General features: G+C 39.5%; 1 protein-coding gene across 7 annotated transcripts in view; it reads left to right on the plus strand.

The window, feature by feature from the left end:
* Camta (Calmodulin-binding transcription activator) overlaps positions 1-20,382 on the plus strand; it is a 1,164,029-nt gene that overhangs the window by 756,197 nt on the left and 387,450 nt on the right. For all 7 annotated transcript variants that reach the window (XM_071671358.1, XM_071671359.1, XM_071671353.1 and 4 more), the window contains one exon: positions 16,832-17,137. In XM_071671358.1, coding sequence (XP_071527459.1) covers positions 16,832-17,137 — 306 coding nt within the window. The remainder of the gene's footprint in view (positions 1-16,831; positions 17,138-20,382) is intronic.

Genomic DNA, 20,382 nt, shown 5'->3' on the forward strand with positions numbered 1-20,382 from the left:
GTTTACCCCAGACGCTTCACATGCCTTGATTCAATCCACTGACAGCACGTCAACCCCGGTATACCACATCGCTCCAATTCACTCTATTCCTTGCCCTCCTTTCACCCTCCTGCATGTTCAGGCCCCGATCACACAAAATCTTTTCACTCCATCTTTCCACCTCCAATTTGGTCTCCCTCTTCTCCTCGTTCCCTCCACCTCCGACACATATATCCTCTTGGTCAATCTTTCCTCACTCATTCTCTCCATGTGCCCAAACCATTTCAAAACACCCTCTTCTGCTCTCTCAACCACGCTCTTTTTATTTCCACACATCTCTCTTACCCTTACGTTACTTACTCGATCAAACCACCTCACACCACACATTGTCCTCAAACATCTCATTTCCAGCACATCCATCCTCCTGCGCACAACTCTATCCATAGCCCACGCCTCGCAACCATACAACATTGTTGGAACCACTATTCCTTCAAACATACCCATTTTTGCTTTCCGAGACTTCCACACATTCTTCAAGGCTCCCAGAATTTTCGCCCCCTCCCCTACCCTATGATCCACTTCCGCTTCCATGGTTCCATCTGCTGCCAGATCCACTCCCAGATATCTAAAACACTTCACTTCCTCCAGTTTTTCTCCATTCAAACTCACCTCCCAGTTGACTTGACCCTCAACCCTACTGTACCTAATAACCTTGCTCTTACTCACATTTACTCTTAACTTTCTTCTTTCACACACTTTACCTAACTCAGTCACCAGCTTCTGTGGTTTCTCACATGAATCAGCCACCAGCGCTTTATAATCAGCGAACAACAACTGACTCACTTCCCAAGCTCTCTCATCCCCAACAGACTTCATACTTGCTCCTCTTTCCAAAACTCTTGCATTCACCTCCCTAACAACCCCATCCATAAACAAATTAAACAACCATGGAGACATCACACACCCCTGCCGCAAACCTACATTCACTGAGAACCAATCACTTTCCTTTCTTCCTACACGTACACATGCCTTACATCCTCGATAAAAACTTTTCACTGCTTCTAACAACTTGCCTCCCACACCATATATTCTTAATACCTTCCACAGAGCATCTCTATCAACTCTATCATATGCAGATCCATAAATGCTACATACAAATCCATTTGCTTTTCTAAGTATTTCTCACATACATTCCTCAAAGCAAACACCTGATCCACACATCCTCTACCACTTCTGAAACCACACTGCTCTTCCCCAATCTGATGCTCTGTACATGCCTTCACCCTCTCAATCAATACCCTCCCATATAATTTACCAGGAATACTCAACAAACTTATACCTCTGTAATTTGAGCACTCACTCTTATCCCCTTTGTCTTTGTACAATGGCACTATGCACGCATTCCGCCAATCCTCAGGCACCTCACCATGAGTCATACATACATTAAATAACCTTACCAACCAGTCAACAATACAGTCACCCCCTTTTTTGATAAATTCCACTGCAATACCATCCAAACCTGCTGCCTTATCGGCTTTCATCTTTCGCAAAGCTTTTACTACCTCTTCTCTGTTTACCAAATCATTTTCCCTAACCCTCTCACTTTGCACACCACCTCGACCGAAACACCCTATATCTGCCACTCTATCATCAAACACATTCAACAAACCTTCAAAATACTCACTCCATCTCCTTCTCACATCACCACTGCTTGTTATCACCTCCCCATTTGCACCCTTCACTGAAGTTCCCATTTGCTCCCTTGTCTTACGCACTTTATTTACCTCCTTCCAGAACATCTTTTTATTCTCCCTAAAATTTAATGCTATTCTCTCACCCCAACTCTCATTTGCCCTTTTTTTCACCTCTTGCACCTTTCTCTTGACCTCCTGTCTCTTTCTTTTATACATCTCCCACTCAATTGCATTTTTTCCCTGCAAAAATCGTCCAAATGCCTCTCTCTTCTCTTCACTAATACTCTTACTTCTTCATCCCACCACTCACTACCCTTTCTAATCAACCCACCTCCCACTCTTCTCATGCCACAAGCATCTTTTGCGCAATCCATCACTGATTCCCTAAATACATCCCATTCCTCCCCCACTCCCCTTACTTCCATTGTTCTCACCTTTTTCCATTTTGTACTCAGTCTCTCCTGGTACTTCCTCACACAAGTCTCCTTCCCAAGCTCACTTACTCTCACCACCCTCTTCACCCCAACATTCACTCTTCTTTTCTGAAAACCCATACCAATCTTCACCTTAGCCTCCACAAGATAATGATCAGACATCCCTCCAGTTGCTCCTCTCAGCACATTAACATCCAAAAGTCTCTCTTTCGCGCGCCTGTCAATTAACACGTAATCCAATAGCGCTCTCTGGCCATCTCTCCTACTTACATAAGTATACTTATGTATATCTCGCTTTTTAAACCAGGTATTCCCAATCATCAGTCCTTTTTCAGCACATAAATCTACAAGCTCCTCACCATTTCCATTTACAACACTGAACACCCCATGTATACCAATTATTCCCTCAACTGCCACATTACTCACCTTTGCATTCAAATCACCCATCACTATAACCTGGTCTCATGCATCAAAACCACTAACACACTCATTCAGCTGCTCCCAAAACACTTACCTCTCATGATCTTTCTTCTCATGCCCAGGTGCATATGCACCAATAATCACCCATCTCTCTCCATCAACTTTCAGTTTTACCCATATTAATCGAGAATTTACTTTCTTACACTCTATCACATACTCCCACAACTCCTGTTTCAGGAGTACTGCTACTCCTTCCCTTGCTCTTGTCCTCTCACTAACCCCTGACTTTACTCCCAAGACATTCCCAAACCACTCTTCCCCTTTACCCTTGAGCTTCGTTTCACTCAGAGCCAAAACATCCAGGTTCCTTTCCTCAAACATACTACCTATCTCTCCTTATTTCACATCTTGGTTACATCCACACACATTTAGGCACCCCAGTCTGAGCCTTCGAGGAGGATGAGCACTCTCCGCGTGACTCCTTCTTCTGTTTCCCATTTTAGAAAGTTAAAAAAAAAAAATACAAGGAGGGGAGGATTTCTGGCCCCCCGCTCCCGTCCCCTCTAATCGCTTTCTACGACACGCAAGGAATGCGTGGGAAGTATTCTTTCACCCCTATCCCCAGGGATAATATATATATATATATATATATATACACATACACACACATACACATACATACACACATATACACACACACACACACATACATATATATACATATGAAAAATGTAAGAAACAATTTAGAAAACTGAAACTTCTAGCTTGAAATGAACAAAAGCATGGTTATTAAATTTAGCAGGACAGAGGTACAGGTTAGTTGGGGTGAGTTTGAGCGGAAAAAATTTTGGAAGAAGTAGAGCATTTTAGATACCTGGAAGGGTTACGGGAATGAATGGAACTGTAGAAATGGAAGTGTGTTCCTCAGTGGTTGAGGGGGTCAAGGTTGTGAGAGCATTAGGGAACGTGTGTGGAAAGAGAGGTCATTTCCTGGGAGGGCAAAAATGGATATGTTTAAAGGTATCTTAGTCTCGATGTTGTTGTATGGACTTAAGGCATGGGCTCTAGATGAGAATCTGTGAAGGGTGGATGTGTTGGCATTGAAATGTTTGAGGCCAATATGTAGTGTGAGGTGGTTTAACTAAGTAAGTTATAAAAGAGTAATAGAGAGATGTAGCATGATTGAGAGAGCTGAAGTGGGTTGTAAAAGTTGTTTGAATATATGATAAGAATGAGTAAAGAGAAGTTGACAAAGAGGATATGTCTGTCAGAAATGGAGGGAAAAAGGAGAAAGGGGAGACCACCCTGGAGATGGAAAAATGGAGTGGAAAATATTTTGAGTGGTCAGGGCCTAACATATACATATAGGAGGGTGAAAGGCATTCACATGATACAGTGAATTGGAGCAGTGTGGTATAAGGGGGCATCACGCTATTGGCGGACTGAACCGGGCTATGTGAAGCAGTCCATGGAAAGATCCGAAGGCCTGGTTGTGGATATGGACTGTGGATTTCAGTACATTACACATGAAAGCTAGAGAATGGATGCAAGTGAATGAGGCCTATACTTTGTTCCTGGCACTACCTTGCTGATGTGGGAAATGGCAAACAAATATGAAAAAGAAAGAAAAAAGACCTCAATTAGCATATGCATCACAATTATGGCCATTCCATTTGAGAAAATGTAACAGCAGACAGAAAAGACTGTGCCAGAAATAAGGGGCAAATCTACAGACTTAACCATTTGAGAAAAGGAAAGAAAGGGGAAGGATATAATCATAACTTCTAGGTTTCTGAATTTATTTGATAGTGTTGATTTTAAGCTGTTTTTTGAAACAGGTATGATCCGATCAACTAGAGCACACAATGAAACTAGATTAGTAGAAGTATGTCTGAAAAAGGTCTGAAGGAGTACCTCCTTTGCAGTAGAGTGGTGGATGAGTGAAACAAGCTAAGTGAAGGAACAGGGATTGCAGACCTCATCATGAAATTAAAAGAAAAGTTTAAAAAGTATAGATGAGAAAGGTGAGTCGCAGGAAGAGGATAGTGGCCTTGTTTGTTTGCACTGGAAGGGAGATATGATCTCATTCTGCAAGACTTAGAATTTTCTTTATTTGATGATGTAGAAATGTAGCTTCAGCATTTCTCATCATTGTGAAACACATGCTACAACCACTTTCAAAAAATCTGGATCCTAAGATTATAGTAACAAAACCTCATAGATTTAAATGCATGATAGTATTTCTCCCCTATCCCTGGGGATAGGGGAGAAAGAATACTTCCCATGTATTCCCTGCGTGTCGTAGAAGGCGACTAAAAGGGAAGGGAGCAGGGGCTGGAAGTCTTCCCCTCTCATTTTTTTTTAATTTTCCAAAGGAAGGAACAGAGAAGGGGGCCGGGTGAGGATGTTTCCTCAGAGGCCCAGTCCTCTGTTCTTAACGCTACCTCGCTGAGGCGGGAAATGGCGAATAGTATGAAAGAAAGAAAAGAAGTATTTCATTGATCAGTTATGGGAAAATAAAGGCAAGAAAGAATGCAATCAATTTGTTGTAAGGAGATTTAATTGCTGTGTCTGTGAAAAACAAAAAATCTAACTTTGAAAACGAGATGATTCGGTGATTAATCGCTGAGTAGCCTATGTTACATTTGATTGGTAAACATGTAAATTCTTGGACTAAAGTTTTGAGTATCCTTGGGAGAAAGAGTTCTACCTCTGTATTCCCTGTGTTGAAAAATGCAACTAAATATGAAAGGATCTGGGGCTGGAACCCCCTACTCCACTTCTTTTCTTCCATTTTCTAAAAGGTGGAACAGAAGGAGCCAAGCGAAGAGTGCTTATCTCCCTCAGAGTCTTAGCTTAGTTGGTCTAAATATATGTGGAAGTAACCAAGATGAGAAGAAAGGAGAGATAGGTAGTATATATGAGGAAAGGCACCTAGATCTTTTGGCTGTGAGTAAAACAAAGGTCAAGGGTAAAAGTGAAGAATAGTTTTGTAATATCTTAGGGGTGAAGCCTGGGTTTGGTGTAAGGGCTAGAGTTAAGGAAGAAGTAACAATACTGAAAAAGCATAATTTGTGGGTGTGTGTGTGTGTGAAAGAGTGCAAGGAAGTGAGCTGCAGACCGACGTGGGAAGAAATGAATGTGGATTACAAGATGTGAGTGAATTATTAGTGCTTATGCACCTGGCCATGAGAAGGAGGGTGATGAGAGCCAGTGTTTTGGGAGCAGCTGAGTCAGTGTGTCAGCAGTTTTGATACTTGAGATAGGGTAGTAGTGATGGACTATTCAAAAACAAGAACTATTAATGTGGCAGTTGAGGATATATGTAATTGTGTTACATGGGGTATTGAGGTGAGTTGGAATGGTGAATAGTTTGTGGCGTTATGTGCTGAAAGAGGACTGGTGATTTGGAGTGTATGGTTTTAAATGAGGGACATACATAAGTATATGCAGGTGAGGAAAGATAATCAGGGTGCATTATCAGATTACCATCTAATTGATAGGTGTGCAAAAGAGAGACTTTTAGATGTGAATATGTTGAGATGGGCAGGTGGTGGAATGTTTGATCATTACCTGGTGGAGGAAGATTTGTAGGGGTTTTCGGAAAAGAGGAAACGGTATGAGTGAGAAGAGGGTGGTGAAAATAAGTGAGCTTGGAAAAGAGGAGTGTGTGAAGGAATACCAGGAGAAATTGGGGGTGCAATGGCCAAAGGTGAAGAAAGTAAATGAAGCAAGGGAACTGGGTGAGATATGGGAGATATATAGGGAAGCATTGCTGGCATGTGCATGAGGAGTGTGTGACATGCAAAAGATGGAAGGTGGGCAGGTGAGAATGGTTAGTGAGTGGTGGGATGAAAAATAAAGTTGCTAGTGAGAGAGAAAAGAAAGGTGTATTTGCAGTATTTAGAGGAAAAGAGTGCACATGTTTTGGATATATAGAAGAGGAAGTGGCAGGAGGTCAAGAAGAAGATTTAGTTATTATTATGATATTTTGGTTTGTCGCTGTCTCCCGCGTTTGCGAGGTAGCGCAAGGAAACAGACAAAAAAAAAATGGCCCAACCCACCCCCATACACATGTATATACATACATGTCCACACATGCAAATATACATACCTATACATCTCAATGTACACATATACATACACACACAGACATATACATATACACACATGTACATAATTCATACTGTCTGCCTTTATTTATTCCCATCGCCACCTCGCCACACATGGAATAACATCCCCCTCCCCCCTCGTGTGTGCGAGGTAGCGCACAAAAACAGGGCAGATGAGAGTTGTAGTGAGTGATAATCAGTTAACTTCAGGGAGAGTAAAATGTTTTGGAAGGAGAAAAACAACAGTACAAATGGGGACATCAGTGAAAGGGGTAAATGGGGAAGTGGCAACAAGTAGTGATAAGGTCAGGAGGAGATGGAGTAATTATTTTTGTAATTATTTTGAAAGATTCTTGAATGTGTTTGATGATAGGATAGCCGATGTAAGGTGTTTGGATCAGAAACGTATGTAAACTGAGAAAGTCATGGAAAGTGACTTAGTAAAGAGAGAGGAGGTGGTGATATTCTTACATAAGATGAAAGTAGCAAGGTGACTTGAGTGGATGGGATTGCAGTTGAATTTAGAGAGAGAGAGAGAGAGAGAGACTGTGTTGCTAATTGGTTAGTTAGGATTTCCACTGTATGCATAGATCAGATGAGGTGCCTGAGGATTGGCAGAATGCATGTATAGTGCCATTGTATAAAGGTAAGGGGACAAAGGTGAGTGTTTGAAATACATAGGTATGAGTTTGAGTGTACCTGGTATGTTGTATGGAAGAGTGCAGATTGAGAGAGTAGAGGCATGACAGAGCATTAGACTGGAGAGGAAAAGTGTGATTTGAGGGGTGGTAAAAGATGTGTGGATCAGGTGTTTGCTGTAAGAAATTTGTGCGAGAAATTCTTAGAGAAATAGGATTTGTATGTGGCATGTATGGATCTGGAGAAAGCATTTGATAGGGTTGATAAGAGATTCCTTGTGGAAGGTATTATGAGTATATTGAGGGTTGGTAAAGGATGTGTGGATCAATTTTTTGCTTTAAGAAATTTGTTTGAGAAATTCTTTACGAAAAACAGAAGCATATGATAGGTTTGATAGAGATTCCTTGTGGAAGGTCTTATGAATATAAGTTGTGGGAAGAAAGCTACTGGATGCAGTGAATTTGAATTAGAAGGAGAGTGAGAGGGTTTAATGAAGGTGGGTCTGCAGAAGGAGTGTGTGATGTCAACATGGCTGTATAGTTTTTTTATGGACTGGATGATGAGGGAAGTAAATGCATGAGTCTTGGAGGGAGGGGCAAGTATGCAGTCTACAGGGTGTGAGGGGGGCCTGGTAGCAGATTTGAGTGAGAAACTGCAGAAGTGAGTGACTGAGTTTGGGAGAGTTTGTTAACGGAAGAAGTTGATAGTAAATATAAAAAAAAGCAATGTTATTAGGTTTTGCAGGGCAGAGGGACAGTTTGGTTGTGGTGTGGGTTTGAATGGATAAAATTAGGAAGTGAAGTGTTTGACATACCTCTGGAAATGGTCATTGTATGAATGGAACCATAGAAGCAAAAATGAGTCATAGGGTGGGTGAGGAGGTGAGGGTTCTTGGAGCAAAGAGAGACTATTATCTGGGAGGGTGAAAATGGGTATTTTTGAAGATATAGTAGTCCCGTCAATGTTGTGTGGATGTGAGGCTGTTGTAACAAGAAGAGTGTGGTTAAGAAAGCTGAAATAGTTTGGACATATGGAGAGAATGAGTGAGGAGAGGTTGAGAGAGAGGATATATGTGTCTGAAGTAGAGAGAAAAAGGAGAAGGGAGAGACCAAACTGGAGATGGAAGTATGGTATGAAAAATATTTTAAGCAATCGGGGTCTAAACATGCAGGGAGATAAAAGTTAAGCACCGGCTAGAGTGAATTGGAAAGATGTGGCATACAGGCTACAATGTGCTCTCATTGGACTGAACTAGGGCATGTGAAGTGGTATGGGAAACCATGGAAAGGTCTGTGGGGCCTTGTTGTGGATAGGGGCCTATGGTTTCAGTGCATTGCTCATGGTGGCAAGAAAATGGATGTTAGTTAATGTGGCCTTTCTTCATCTGTTCCTGATGCAGGAAACGGTGAACAAGTAGTAATGAAGAAAAGATCAACTCAGAGATGTTTTGAGTTGAAGGTGGTTTCTCTTTGTTTTTATATTTGCCATAGTAGGGAAAGGTTGCTTACAAAGATATATGGAAGAAGAGTGGAATATTTCTTAATAACTTTAAAGCTGTATTGTTCCTATTCTGTCTTTGCTATAAGTCAAAAAGCATCAAAAGCAGACTCTTGATTAACACTCTTGCAATGTTAGACCAGTTAAGCAAAAGAAACATAAAAAACTAAGCTATACAACACATTTGATAATATTTTGATAGATTTAAAGACTTCATGTCCCTCCAAGATGCTCTTTGGTCCCCACTAGTTGAGAAACACTGTTTTAGAATAGATAGGAATGGAACCCATAACCCTGTAACAAGAAACTAATCAGTTAAGTTGAAAAAGATAGGAAAATTTATTTCATCAAAATTGTTGTAAGTGAATGAAGCAAGCTAGAATTTGAAAACAAAAAGTTTTGAAATGTGGGTGAGTAGGGTAGATAGTAAGTTAACATTATTGGATAATGCACTAATTGATATATGTGCATAAGAGAGACTCTTGGATGTGAATGTGCTGAGAGAGGCAGTTGGGGAGATGTTTCATTATGTGATGGAGGGGAGGATGAAAGTCTGTTGAAGCTTTAGGAATAGAGGAAATAGGTTTGGTAGGAAGAAATTGGTGAAAGTAAGTGAGCTTGGAAGAGAAGCTCATATGAAGAGATACCAGGAGAGACTAAGTGAAGAACAGCCAAAGTTGATGGTAAATGAAACCTGGGTAATGGGCATGAAATGGGAGGTATATAGAGAAGCAGTATTTATATGGGAGAGGGAGGTGGGATGTAAGAAAGAGTTGTGAGCAGTGGGATGAGGAAGCAAGCTGCTAGTGAAATAGAAAAGAGATGTATATGGAAAGGAGTGCGAGTGATGAGGAGATGTATTAAAGAACATGGTAGGGGCTGCAGAAGAAGGCAAACAAAGGTTGAGCTGAGCAAGTATCACAAACTTTAAGGAGAATAAGATGTTTTGGAAGAAGGTTAACAGCATGAGAACAAGAGAACAAATGGGAGCATCAGTAAAGTGGGTGGATGGGACATGGGAACAGTCATTGATGAGGTATATAGGAGATAGGATGAGTATTTTGAAGGACTGTTGAGTGTGTTCATTGATAAGGTAGGGGATGTGGGACATTTTGGACATGGAGGTATGCAAAGTAAGAGATTCGTGGCATGTGGTTTGATGAAATGAGAGGAGATGGTGAAAGCCTTTTGTAAGATAAAGTTATGCAAAGTAGCTAGAGTGGTTGAAATTGCCAATGAATTTCTTAAGAAAGGGGATGAATGTGATGTTGACTGATTAGTGATTCATTGTGTGTATAGCCTTAGGAGAGATGTAATTGATATTGTGGTGGCATGCACAAAGGCTCAGATTGAGGAGGAACAGGAATGATGGAGAATGTGTTGATGGTGAAAAGTTAGAATTCAAGGATCATACATGGGAAAGTGCACCATATATGTTAGAGTGGAAGAAACAAAGCTTGCAAATGAGATGAAATTTCTTGTGTGCCCAAAGGGACAAACGATAGAAAGTAGGCAAAAGGGGGTAGCTTGACCTCTTAATGAAAGATTACTGTAAGTTTCAGGAAATGTTGGAAGATAACCCAGTCAGACAATACATGTCAGAAAGGTTAAATGTGGGAAAGAAGTGCACGATGGTGGTAATATCATGTAATCTACCAAAGAATTTTAACATTCTAGAACAAATATGCAATGATAATGTCGGAACGATTAAGATGGTAAGTGATGCAGTATAACACTTTTCAGAGTTAGCAAATTGCTGATTATAGGGGATTTCAGCTTTGATGAGCTGAAGAAATTTGGATTCCCATGGCAATACAGAGTTGCAAGTTTTTAGGGTTTTCTGGAAAATTTCCTCACAAATAGGTCAGTGAACACATTAGAATGAGAAGGAATGATACACACCATCATAGCTAGCATGGATTTAGAGAACATTATGTATGATATGCCAGTTGGAATAAGTGATCATTTAATGCTCAAAAGAGGAGATATTTTCATGTATATAAATCTCAAAAATTTTGATGGTAACAGTAACATAAGCACAGAAATGGAGCTCAAGAGCCAAATACTAGGCAATTGTGGTGAGAGGTTTTGTGAATTTATTGTACAGTGAAGGAATAAGAATATTGGTCCCTTTAGCATCAAATTCAGAGGGAATATTAACCCTTAAACTGTGAAGCAATGAAAATATAGGGGGAGCTTAGTACAGGGCTCTTTAGATATTTTGAAAACATGTAAGTGTTATCAGTTAATAGAAAGTATCAAAGTTATGAAGAACAGAAAATCAAGTAAACCTACCTCATTTAGGATTCACTTAACAAATATCAAGAAAAGTTTAGAAACCAATCTAGCTGAGGAATTCATGGGAAAGAATTGTAGAGGATGATTTATAGTTATGCGAGGAATTGAATAATAAATGAAAAGTGTTTTCAGTGGAAGAAACTGTAGCCCCAGTATCAGTGAGATAGAATGGGGAGGATTTTTAGAAAACATTGAGATATACGTAAAAGACATCAACAGAATACTAAAATGTCGTGACCCATACTAGGCTAGTGGTCCTGATAAAGTATCACTATAAGTGATGAATATATGTGCAGATACACAAGTGCTATGGGAATGGAAAATGGCAGATGTCATACTTCTCCTTAGGAAGGAATACCAAGAAGTAACACTGAATAACATGCCAGTCTCACTGGCGAGTGTGGTCTGTTTTGTTTTAGAACAGATAATCAGAAACTGAATAGATGACTTTCTGTTGAGAAAGTACCTAAGTAACAAACCTCTTAGACTTTTGTGAGACTGCGAGCTGTTTCCTCAACAAAAGGGAAGGCTGGGTGGATTATTTGTATCTAGACTGCTAGAAAGCATTTGATGCTATACTGCATGGGATGCTGAATAAGAAGCTGAGTCACTAGACAGGAATAAAAGGGAGACTCCTTCAATGGATAGACAATAGCGTTAGTGAAATGGAACAAAGGATGCATGTCAGAGGATCCTTCTCAAAATGGGTTGAAGTCACCATTATACCTGTATTAATGTGCTGATGATGCAATGATCTCAAGGAAAGTGAAAATCATGAGGACTGCATTGCCTTACAAGGGAACCCTGACAGACTCCAAAGTTGGCCAGATACTTGATTGATAAAGTTCAAATACCATTATTCCCCATGCCTTTATACATTTGGACTATACATGCATTTTGCCAGTCCCCAGGCACCTCACCTTAATTCATACATACACTGAAAATCCTGCTACCCAATCAACAGTGCAGTCACTCCCTATCTTCAGAAATTCAGCTGCAATACCATCAACTCCAGCTTATTTTATGCAAGGATTTCACCATCTCTTCTCTTTTCATTGAACCAATTTCCATATACCACCCTATTATCAAACATGTTCAAACCTTCAGATTTCTCACTTCATCTCCTCCTCATCTTATCACTGCCTTTGTTCATATTTTCACTGATGTTCCCTTTTTTTTTTATAGTTTTCTCAAACTGTTAAATGCCTTCCAAAACATATTATTCTTCCTGAGGTTTATTGATAACTGCTCACTGTAACTCTCATTTGCCCTTTTTTTTTTTTTTTTTTCAATTGCTGCACTTTTATTTTGACCTCCTGCTGTTTGCTCTTGTACTTCTCCCAATCATTTGCACTCCTTCCCTGAAAGTACCCCCCATTCACCTCTCTTTTTTCTTTCACTTGTAACTTTAATTTGTCATCCTACCACTCGCTTCCCATTCTTACCTTCCATCCTCCCATCTTCTGCATTCGACATACTTCTCTTGCATATACCAGCGCTGCTTCTCTAAATATCTCCCATGTCTCACTCACTTTCATTTACTTTCACTCATTTACTTTCACCTTCTGCCATTCCATACCCAGTCTTCTTGAAGTTTACTTACCTTCACCACCCTCTTCTCACTCATGTTATGTCCTCTTTCCTGAAAACCCCCACAAATCTTCCCCTTCACCTCCACCAGATAATGTTCAGACATCCCACTATCTGCCCCTCTCAACACATTGATCAATTCATATGTAATCCAATAATGTCCTCTAACCAACTTTCCTATTCACTGATGTGTTCTTATGTAATTCCCTCTTTTTAAACCAAGTATTCTCAGTCACTATTCCTTTGGGGAATCTTATGTAGTTGCCCTTATATATCCAAAGCTTTTGATAGGATGGGGAATTGGGTTCTCATTTCCAAGCTCCCTTCTCTTAGCTTCCCTCCCTTACTTTGCTCTCTCATATCTGGCTTCCTCTCTAGCTGATCTGTCTCTAAAGGTTGTTGATGGATCAGACCCTCCCCATTTCTGTATCAATATTGGTGTCTCATGGTTCTCTCCTGTCTTGTACTTTTTTCTCCTTTTATCAATGATTTCCTTCCACAAATAAGCAAATGCACTCATATGTTGATAACTCAACAAATCATTCCTCTGCATCCTTCAAATTCATTCCTTCTTCTTTCACTCAGTCTTATATCATCTCAGCACAACTTGCTAAGTAAATTCAGACTTAGATAGGATATCTCTGGCATAGATGAAATCTGGTTAAGCTTAATGCTTCCAAGATCCTAGTGTATGCCCATTTCTCTTTTGAAAATTCCACTCAACTTTCTTCTCTCCTTTGGCACATATAAAATTTCATCTGCTGGCTCAGTGAACATTCTTGGTATTACTGTAACATCCTCACTGTCTTGGAAGTCTCACATTATTGAAATAACTAGGTCTGCCTCTAAGAAACTGAGAGTCCTGCTTAGATGTCAAAATTTCTTTTTCTCCGAACAGTTCTGTTTATACAATGAAATGAGTCATCCTTGTATGGAGTCCATTGTCACACTTTGGGTGGTTTTAGCTCTGCATCCTTAATTGACAGAGTTAAGTTGACAGCTGTCTAACTTATTAACTCTTTCTAACTTCAAAACTTGACCCACTTATCCTTTGCAACAATGTTGGTTCACTTTCCCCTCTTCTGTAGGTATGATTTTGCTTTTTGCTCTCAAGAGCCAGCAGCTTGTGTGCTCCCACTATTAACAAGACCACACAGTACTTGGCAAGCTGCTGCATTGTATGATTACTCTGTGGCTATTGGCAACTCAAGGTCGGGCCTACACCTCAAAGCTTCAGAAGTGTCTAACCCTCTCATGTCTTTCCCAATACCTATGACCTGGCACTTTTTAAAAGACAGATTTTTCACTTCCTCCAAAATTTGTTAATATTTTTCCGTGTCTCTACTTTTTCCCTTTCATTAGCTTCTTTATATGTCATTTAGGGCCTGACCTTGATGTGAACTTTTGTTCATGACTGGAGCCTCCAGTGTAAAAATGAAATTGGTAAATGTAATGTAAAGAGGATAGATCACAGTGAGAGAAGGTCTCAGTATGATTGTCAAGTGGTAGGAAATAAGATATGGGTATCTGTTTGTGAAATAGACTTGGGAGTCAACAATGTCTGCTTCCCAGCAAATATAGGAATTGCATTCAAATTCATGGACTAGGAAATATTCAGCAAGCTGTTCACATCATACATAAGGCCAAAACTAAAATAAGCTTCTCAAGTTTGCTCACCACACCTAAAGAAATACAAAAATCTATAAGAGAAGGTTCAGAGGAGAGCAGCAAAGATATTGCCAAAATTATGAGAGCTGACTTACAGGAAAAGGCCAAGATCCCTGAATTTTTCCACTTTGGGAAGAGAGAAAAGTAGGGGGATGACCTAGTCAAACCATAGATTTTTAAAACAGGTTCATGATTTAGACTGAACAGTTCTTCAAGAGATGTAGGGATAGAGCAACACGAGAACATTTCATGAAATTAAGCGAGAAATTTATGAAAGGTGTGAAAAGTGTGTTTACAGTATAAAAGTGATGGATGAATGAGTTGAAAAAATGAAGACATGGTTAAAGCAAGCAACATACACTACTTTGAGAAGTTGTATGATGGAAGGAAATGTTCAAGAGAAGGGCCCCTAAAGTGTAAAACTCCTTCCTTTTAGGTAATTACAAATAAGTAATTACACACAATCACACTTGCACACTCATATGTAATACAAACATTATTGTTTTATCTTTCATACTTGTTCACTGTCTCTTGTGTTAGGGAAGTAGCACCAAGAGTGGACAAAGAAAAGGCCTTGTTCACTTACATCCATTCTTTAGTTGTCGTGTACTGCACCAAACCCTATTCCCACAGGCCCTTCCGTTACTTCCTCCAGCTGAATCATACCCTGCTCAGTCCATTGACAGCATGTTATCCCCTTTATACCTCAGTGCTCCAATTCAGTCTATCTTGTGCAATCCTTTCACCCACTTGCGTGTTCAGGCCCCAAGCACTCGGAACATTTTTCATTCCACACTTCCATCTCCAGTTTCATCTTCCCCTTCTCCCATCCATTTCTGTTGCATATATCCTCTTTTTCAGTCTCTCCCTATTCATTCTCTCCAAATGTCCAAATCATTTCAGCATACCAATGTTACTGGACTCTTCCTGGTTAGGGTAACACTGTGAGTGAAAAGTCACCTTTGGTGAGACTGTATCACTAGGAGTACAGTCACATAGAGAACTTACTCCAAAAGTGCCTGCATTTTTCTGCTACTGGAAGTAGTACAGCTTTGAGCTGCTTGAGCCTTTAATAGAAATTGGTCCTTGGGTAATTGTAGACATAAATTTTAGCACACTATTTTCAGCTCTTTCACCCATACTTTTCTTATTACTACATCTATCTCTTACCCTATCATTACTTACTTGATCAATCCTCCTCACACCCTATATAGCCCTCAAACACTTCCATCATTTTCAACACATTCAGCCTCTACCATATATTCTCATTTATAGCTCATGCCTTGCACCCTTACAGTATTGCTGGGAGTACTATTCCTTCAGACATACCCAGTTTTCCCTTTCCAGATGGTGACCTATCTTTCTACATATTCCTCAAAGCTCCCAAATCCTTTGCCACCTCACCCACCTTATGACTTGCTTCTGCCTCCATGGATCCATTTGCTGCCATGTCCATTCCTATGTATATAAAGCACATCCCATCCTCTGAGTTTTCTCCATTCAGACTTACACACCTGTCTGTCTGTACTGCAAGACCTGATAATCTTGCTTTTGTATTTACTTTCAACTTTCTCCTTTCCCACACTCTTTCAAATGCATACCCCAACTTCTGCAGTTTCTCATTCGATATTGCCGCCAGTGCCAGTCATCAGCAAACAACTGACTCACTTCTTAGGCTCCCTTACCCCCTTACAGACTGCATACCTGCTACTCTCTCCAAGACCCTTGGATTTACCTGCATTACAGTCTGATTACATTTTACTTTAGTCTAGAACTGATTTCAGCTTTTGCTTCTCCCCATTGAAGAGTGTCCATTCAACTGCTATTCCCTTGTATTGCTGACCTGGTATGTCAGATTTTTGCTTATCCCATTCTTTGTGCTAGTTGTCAGTTGTTTCCTTTCTAAACATTTTCTTGCCTCTACAACATAATGTTCAGAGGTGTCCATCATCTCTGAGAGGACATTTTGTTAATACTGTTTAAAAGAGTAGATTTGTTACATATTATAGGCATAGTGGCAAAGGTAAGAAATGTTGCTACCTGCATGTGAAAAAAAATTTGCTTGAGCTTATGCAACCTTTCTAATCTGTTGATACTGTGTTGCTTTGTGTTTCTAATCATGTAATGAACCATCTTCAATACCTATGAGTAAAATGAGTAAGTTCTGTTATCTATGGACATTTTAAATGAAACCTAGTTGCCTAGTATAGTTTATATGTTTAAAATTCTTCTTTTCATGAAAAATTAAGATATTACTTTAAAGTAATGTAGTCATTACTTCACTTTCTCATAAGATTTGATATTACACCAGAAACAGTGTTCCATGTACAAATTATGTCTTATTCAATAGATATGATATTTTGTAGGTCACTGAAAATAATTTGCCAATTGTTTTGCTTTTTTGTGTATTGCTGTTGTGATATGTGAAAGTCAGGATGCTGACAACATTAATGATGGTGTTTATGTGCTAGTCTATTGTAATAAAACTGTTGATACGCAGACAGCAGAGACAGTGGAAGCTATTGTTGCTCAGCTGATGGAGAAGCAGAGAGTGGCACGTGCAGCAGCAGCAGCAGCAGCTGTAGCCAACAAAAGTGGTGTGGAGTGTGGATGTGGTGCAGGTGTAGGCGCTGAACATACAAAGCAGTGTACATTACATCCTCTCCGCCGACTGAGTGTGGCAAAGTTGCCCCATCACCACCACCATCATCACCACCATCACCACCATGAGTCTTCTAATACTGTCACATCATCACGTCAGGCATTGGTTGCTATGCCCACACCCTCTGATAGTGATAACAATCAGGTTAGTCCTGCCTTTCATGCTGTGTATATATGCTATATCCTTAAAATCACACATCATTTGCAGCAGGAGTTGTGTTTATAGTCACTATGATTTGATGAAGGGCTATTGCAGTTGTGAAACCTACAAAATGTAAGTGAACAAGAAAGGAAAGAATTTGCCTTACTGTTTTCTAATCTGAAACCAGTAAGCTGAAAAATTGTCAGGCTCGTACATTTTGAATATTTGTTTTTATTGTTGTTGTACCAGCACACTGAAATGCTGTTTGACATACTAGTTACGTAGAGTCTTAGTCAGATTGGTGAACTAACAACATAAGCAGTTTGATGGTAAAAGATGTGTATATTTTCATGAAAGAATAATCAACAAGAAAGTCTTTGTAATTAAGATTACAGGTAGGATTTGTTATGAAATTGGACTAATTGATACTGTCTAGACATTTTCAAGTTCGAACGCTAAAGATTATTGTAATGATTACCTATATTTTAATTACCTGTTTGCACAGTATGGGAGAGAGTTCTACTCTTATGAGGCCTCGTTTCAAACTTTCTTTACCATCAAGTAGTTTTTAAACGTTTGTATGTTGCTTTTATTTACAATTTCATTAGTAAGTCTGTTCCAACAGTCGAACACCCATGCATTTAAACACTACTTATTTACATTCCTTCCAACAAGATTTTTTTCTTAGTTTTTCATGACCTCTGGTCACCATTATTGCCTTTCATGAAAGAACTGTTCATTTGACAGTGTCATCCAACTGATTTAGAAGCTTTACTGTAGTCAGGTCACTTTTGTCTCTGCTTTTCTCCATTGTAGTTCATCTATTCTAATTCAAACACCATAGTTTTCATTCTCTGGGTTCTCTCAGTTAAGTCATTTTTTGATGTAGTGACATGAATTGTGAATCATAGTCCGGTTTTGGTTTAATGCATATTGTGAATAGTTTATCAGATTTTTTTATTCATATATTTAAATGCAATTCTAATATTTGCCTGCAGAAAGTTTGCCTTCTGAACATTACTTACAGTGTGATCTCATTAGGTAATAATTGTACCAAAGCTTTCTTCATTGCTTTGTAGTTACAGGGATTGAATTTCATCAGCCGTCTATCACATCAACTTTGGAATTTGTTTAGATACCTTTGAAAGCTGATGCAATCATGATTATTCTTTACCTTCCATGACCTAGCACATTTGCCTCCCATGACCTAGCATTATTTACCTCCCATGACCTAGCATTATTTATCTCCCATGACCTAGCATCATTTACAGGCATATTCAGGTGTGAGTCCAGTCCATCAGGAAGTCATTTACCCATACCAAGAAGAGTAATGGGCCCAAGACCAAGCCCTACAGCATGCCTTTGGTTATCCCAGCCATTTCGAGAATGGTCCTTTAACCTGTACCCTTTGCTTCATTCCACTGAAGCAGTTTTTTGTCCAGTGAAGAAGTCTGCCCCTTTAATCCTACTTGTAGTTCCAGCTTTTTAATCAGTTTCTAATGTGAAACATCGTCAAATGCTCTCTGGCAGTCCAAAAATTTGTAAGGCATGACTTTTCCCTGAATCTGTGTTAACTCCCAGTTAGATAGTTATTCCTTTGTGAATAGTCATCGATATGCTTTTGGTTTACCTTTTACAGTGTTGTACGGAACACATTGTTAAAGGAGACAGGTTTCTCATCAGCACAATTTTCCAATCAAATTCCTTAACAGTGGGCACAGTGTTTACCTTCTTCCTTTCCATTAGCACTATGCCTTTCTCTAGTGACATTTTGAATGATATATCAAGTTCCCTAACATCCAACAATTGTTTGTGCACATTCTTTCAACACATAGAGTTTTGTTTTCCTGTCAGTTTCATGCCGTGCAAGACTCCTTCACTATCCCATTCTGCTGGTGTTTGGGCACTGGCGGCATCTAATGTTTGAAAACACTTGTAAACTTGACATTCCACACCTCTTATATTACCTCATCATCATGAGTAGTTCTTTCCTTAAATCCCGTTGCTTAACTAGCCACTCTTTAACTGATGATATCAAAAAACGTATGGAAAGGTTTTTAGATTATCTTTTTTTCATATTCACAATATTTGCAGAGCTATTTCCAAACTCATATAGGACATGATTGCTCTTTCCTATTGGTATATTATGTATGGGGTACTCCAAGCCAATTAATAAAGGCAAGCCTTCCATGGTCCCCAAAATTAGCTTTCCCTTGCATTGAAAGGATCTATCCATTTTCTATCATCATGGTGGGCTCACCCTTATTGTCTGAAAATTTACCATGTTTTAAAGAAGTGATAAGGATGAGCTTGCAGCAGCCAGCAGCCAGCTATTTTTTGTCATGATTTGACAGTTGTAGTCATTGTTATGAGGTGTGATAGTGATGTTCAACGTCACATGACAAGCTACTCCTGTATGATACAAAAGAATGCAGTTGAGAGGGAAAATGGTGGAAGCAAAGTGGAAAAGAAATACTAGTGCTGCATACGTCAGCTGCTTATACTTTTTGTATTTCTGTGGACCTCGTTGTACTACAAGAGAGTGTTGATGATACTGCAGCCTTCTATTCAGAAGTTTTTCCAGACAGTGATCTGCTGGAGTATTAAATAATATTGTGGCTATTTATATATTAAAAACTTTAACATTTATTTTCTTAAAACTTTTATTTGACAGGCTTACCCTTGTTGCACGTATTATCTTGTATAGTATGTTCACTTTCCATATCTTTAGGGATAGAGGAGAGAGGATACTTCTTCATATTTATTCTGTGCATGTCTTTAAAGTGACTAAGAGGGATAGGAGCAGGGGCCTGGAAACATTCCCCTTCTTGTATTTCAGTTTCTTAGAGTTGGCATAGATGAAGCCAAGCAAGTGCTCATCTTGCATGAAGGCTCTGACTAGGTTTTCTGAATATGTTTAGATGTAATTAAGATGAGAAGGAAGGAGTGATGGGTAGTATGTTTCAAGAAAGGAACCTGGATTTTCTGTCTCTGAATGAAACAAAGCTCAAGGTTAACGATGAAGACTGCTTTGGGAATGTCATGAGGGTAAAGTCAGGGATTAGTGAAAGGGCAAGAGCTAAGGAAAAGGTAGCACTTCTGCTGAAGGAGGAGTCATAGGAAGGTGTGAAAGAGAGTAAGGAGATGAGTCCCATACTGATGTGGGTAAAAAATGAAAGTCGATTAGAAGAATTGGGTTATCATTAGCGCTTGTGTACTTGGCCATGAAAACGATGAAGAGTGGTGAG

Source organism: Panulirus ornatus, chromosome 16 (genome assembly GCF_036320965.1).
Source record: "Panulirus ornatus isolate Po-2019 chromosome 16, ASM3632096v1, whole genome shotgun sequence".
NCBI lineage: Eukaryota > Metazoa > Arthropoda > Malacostraca > Decapoda > Palinuridae > Panulirus > Panulirus ornatus.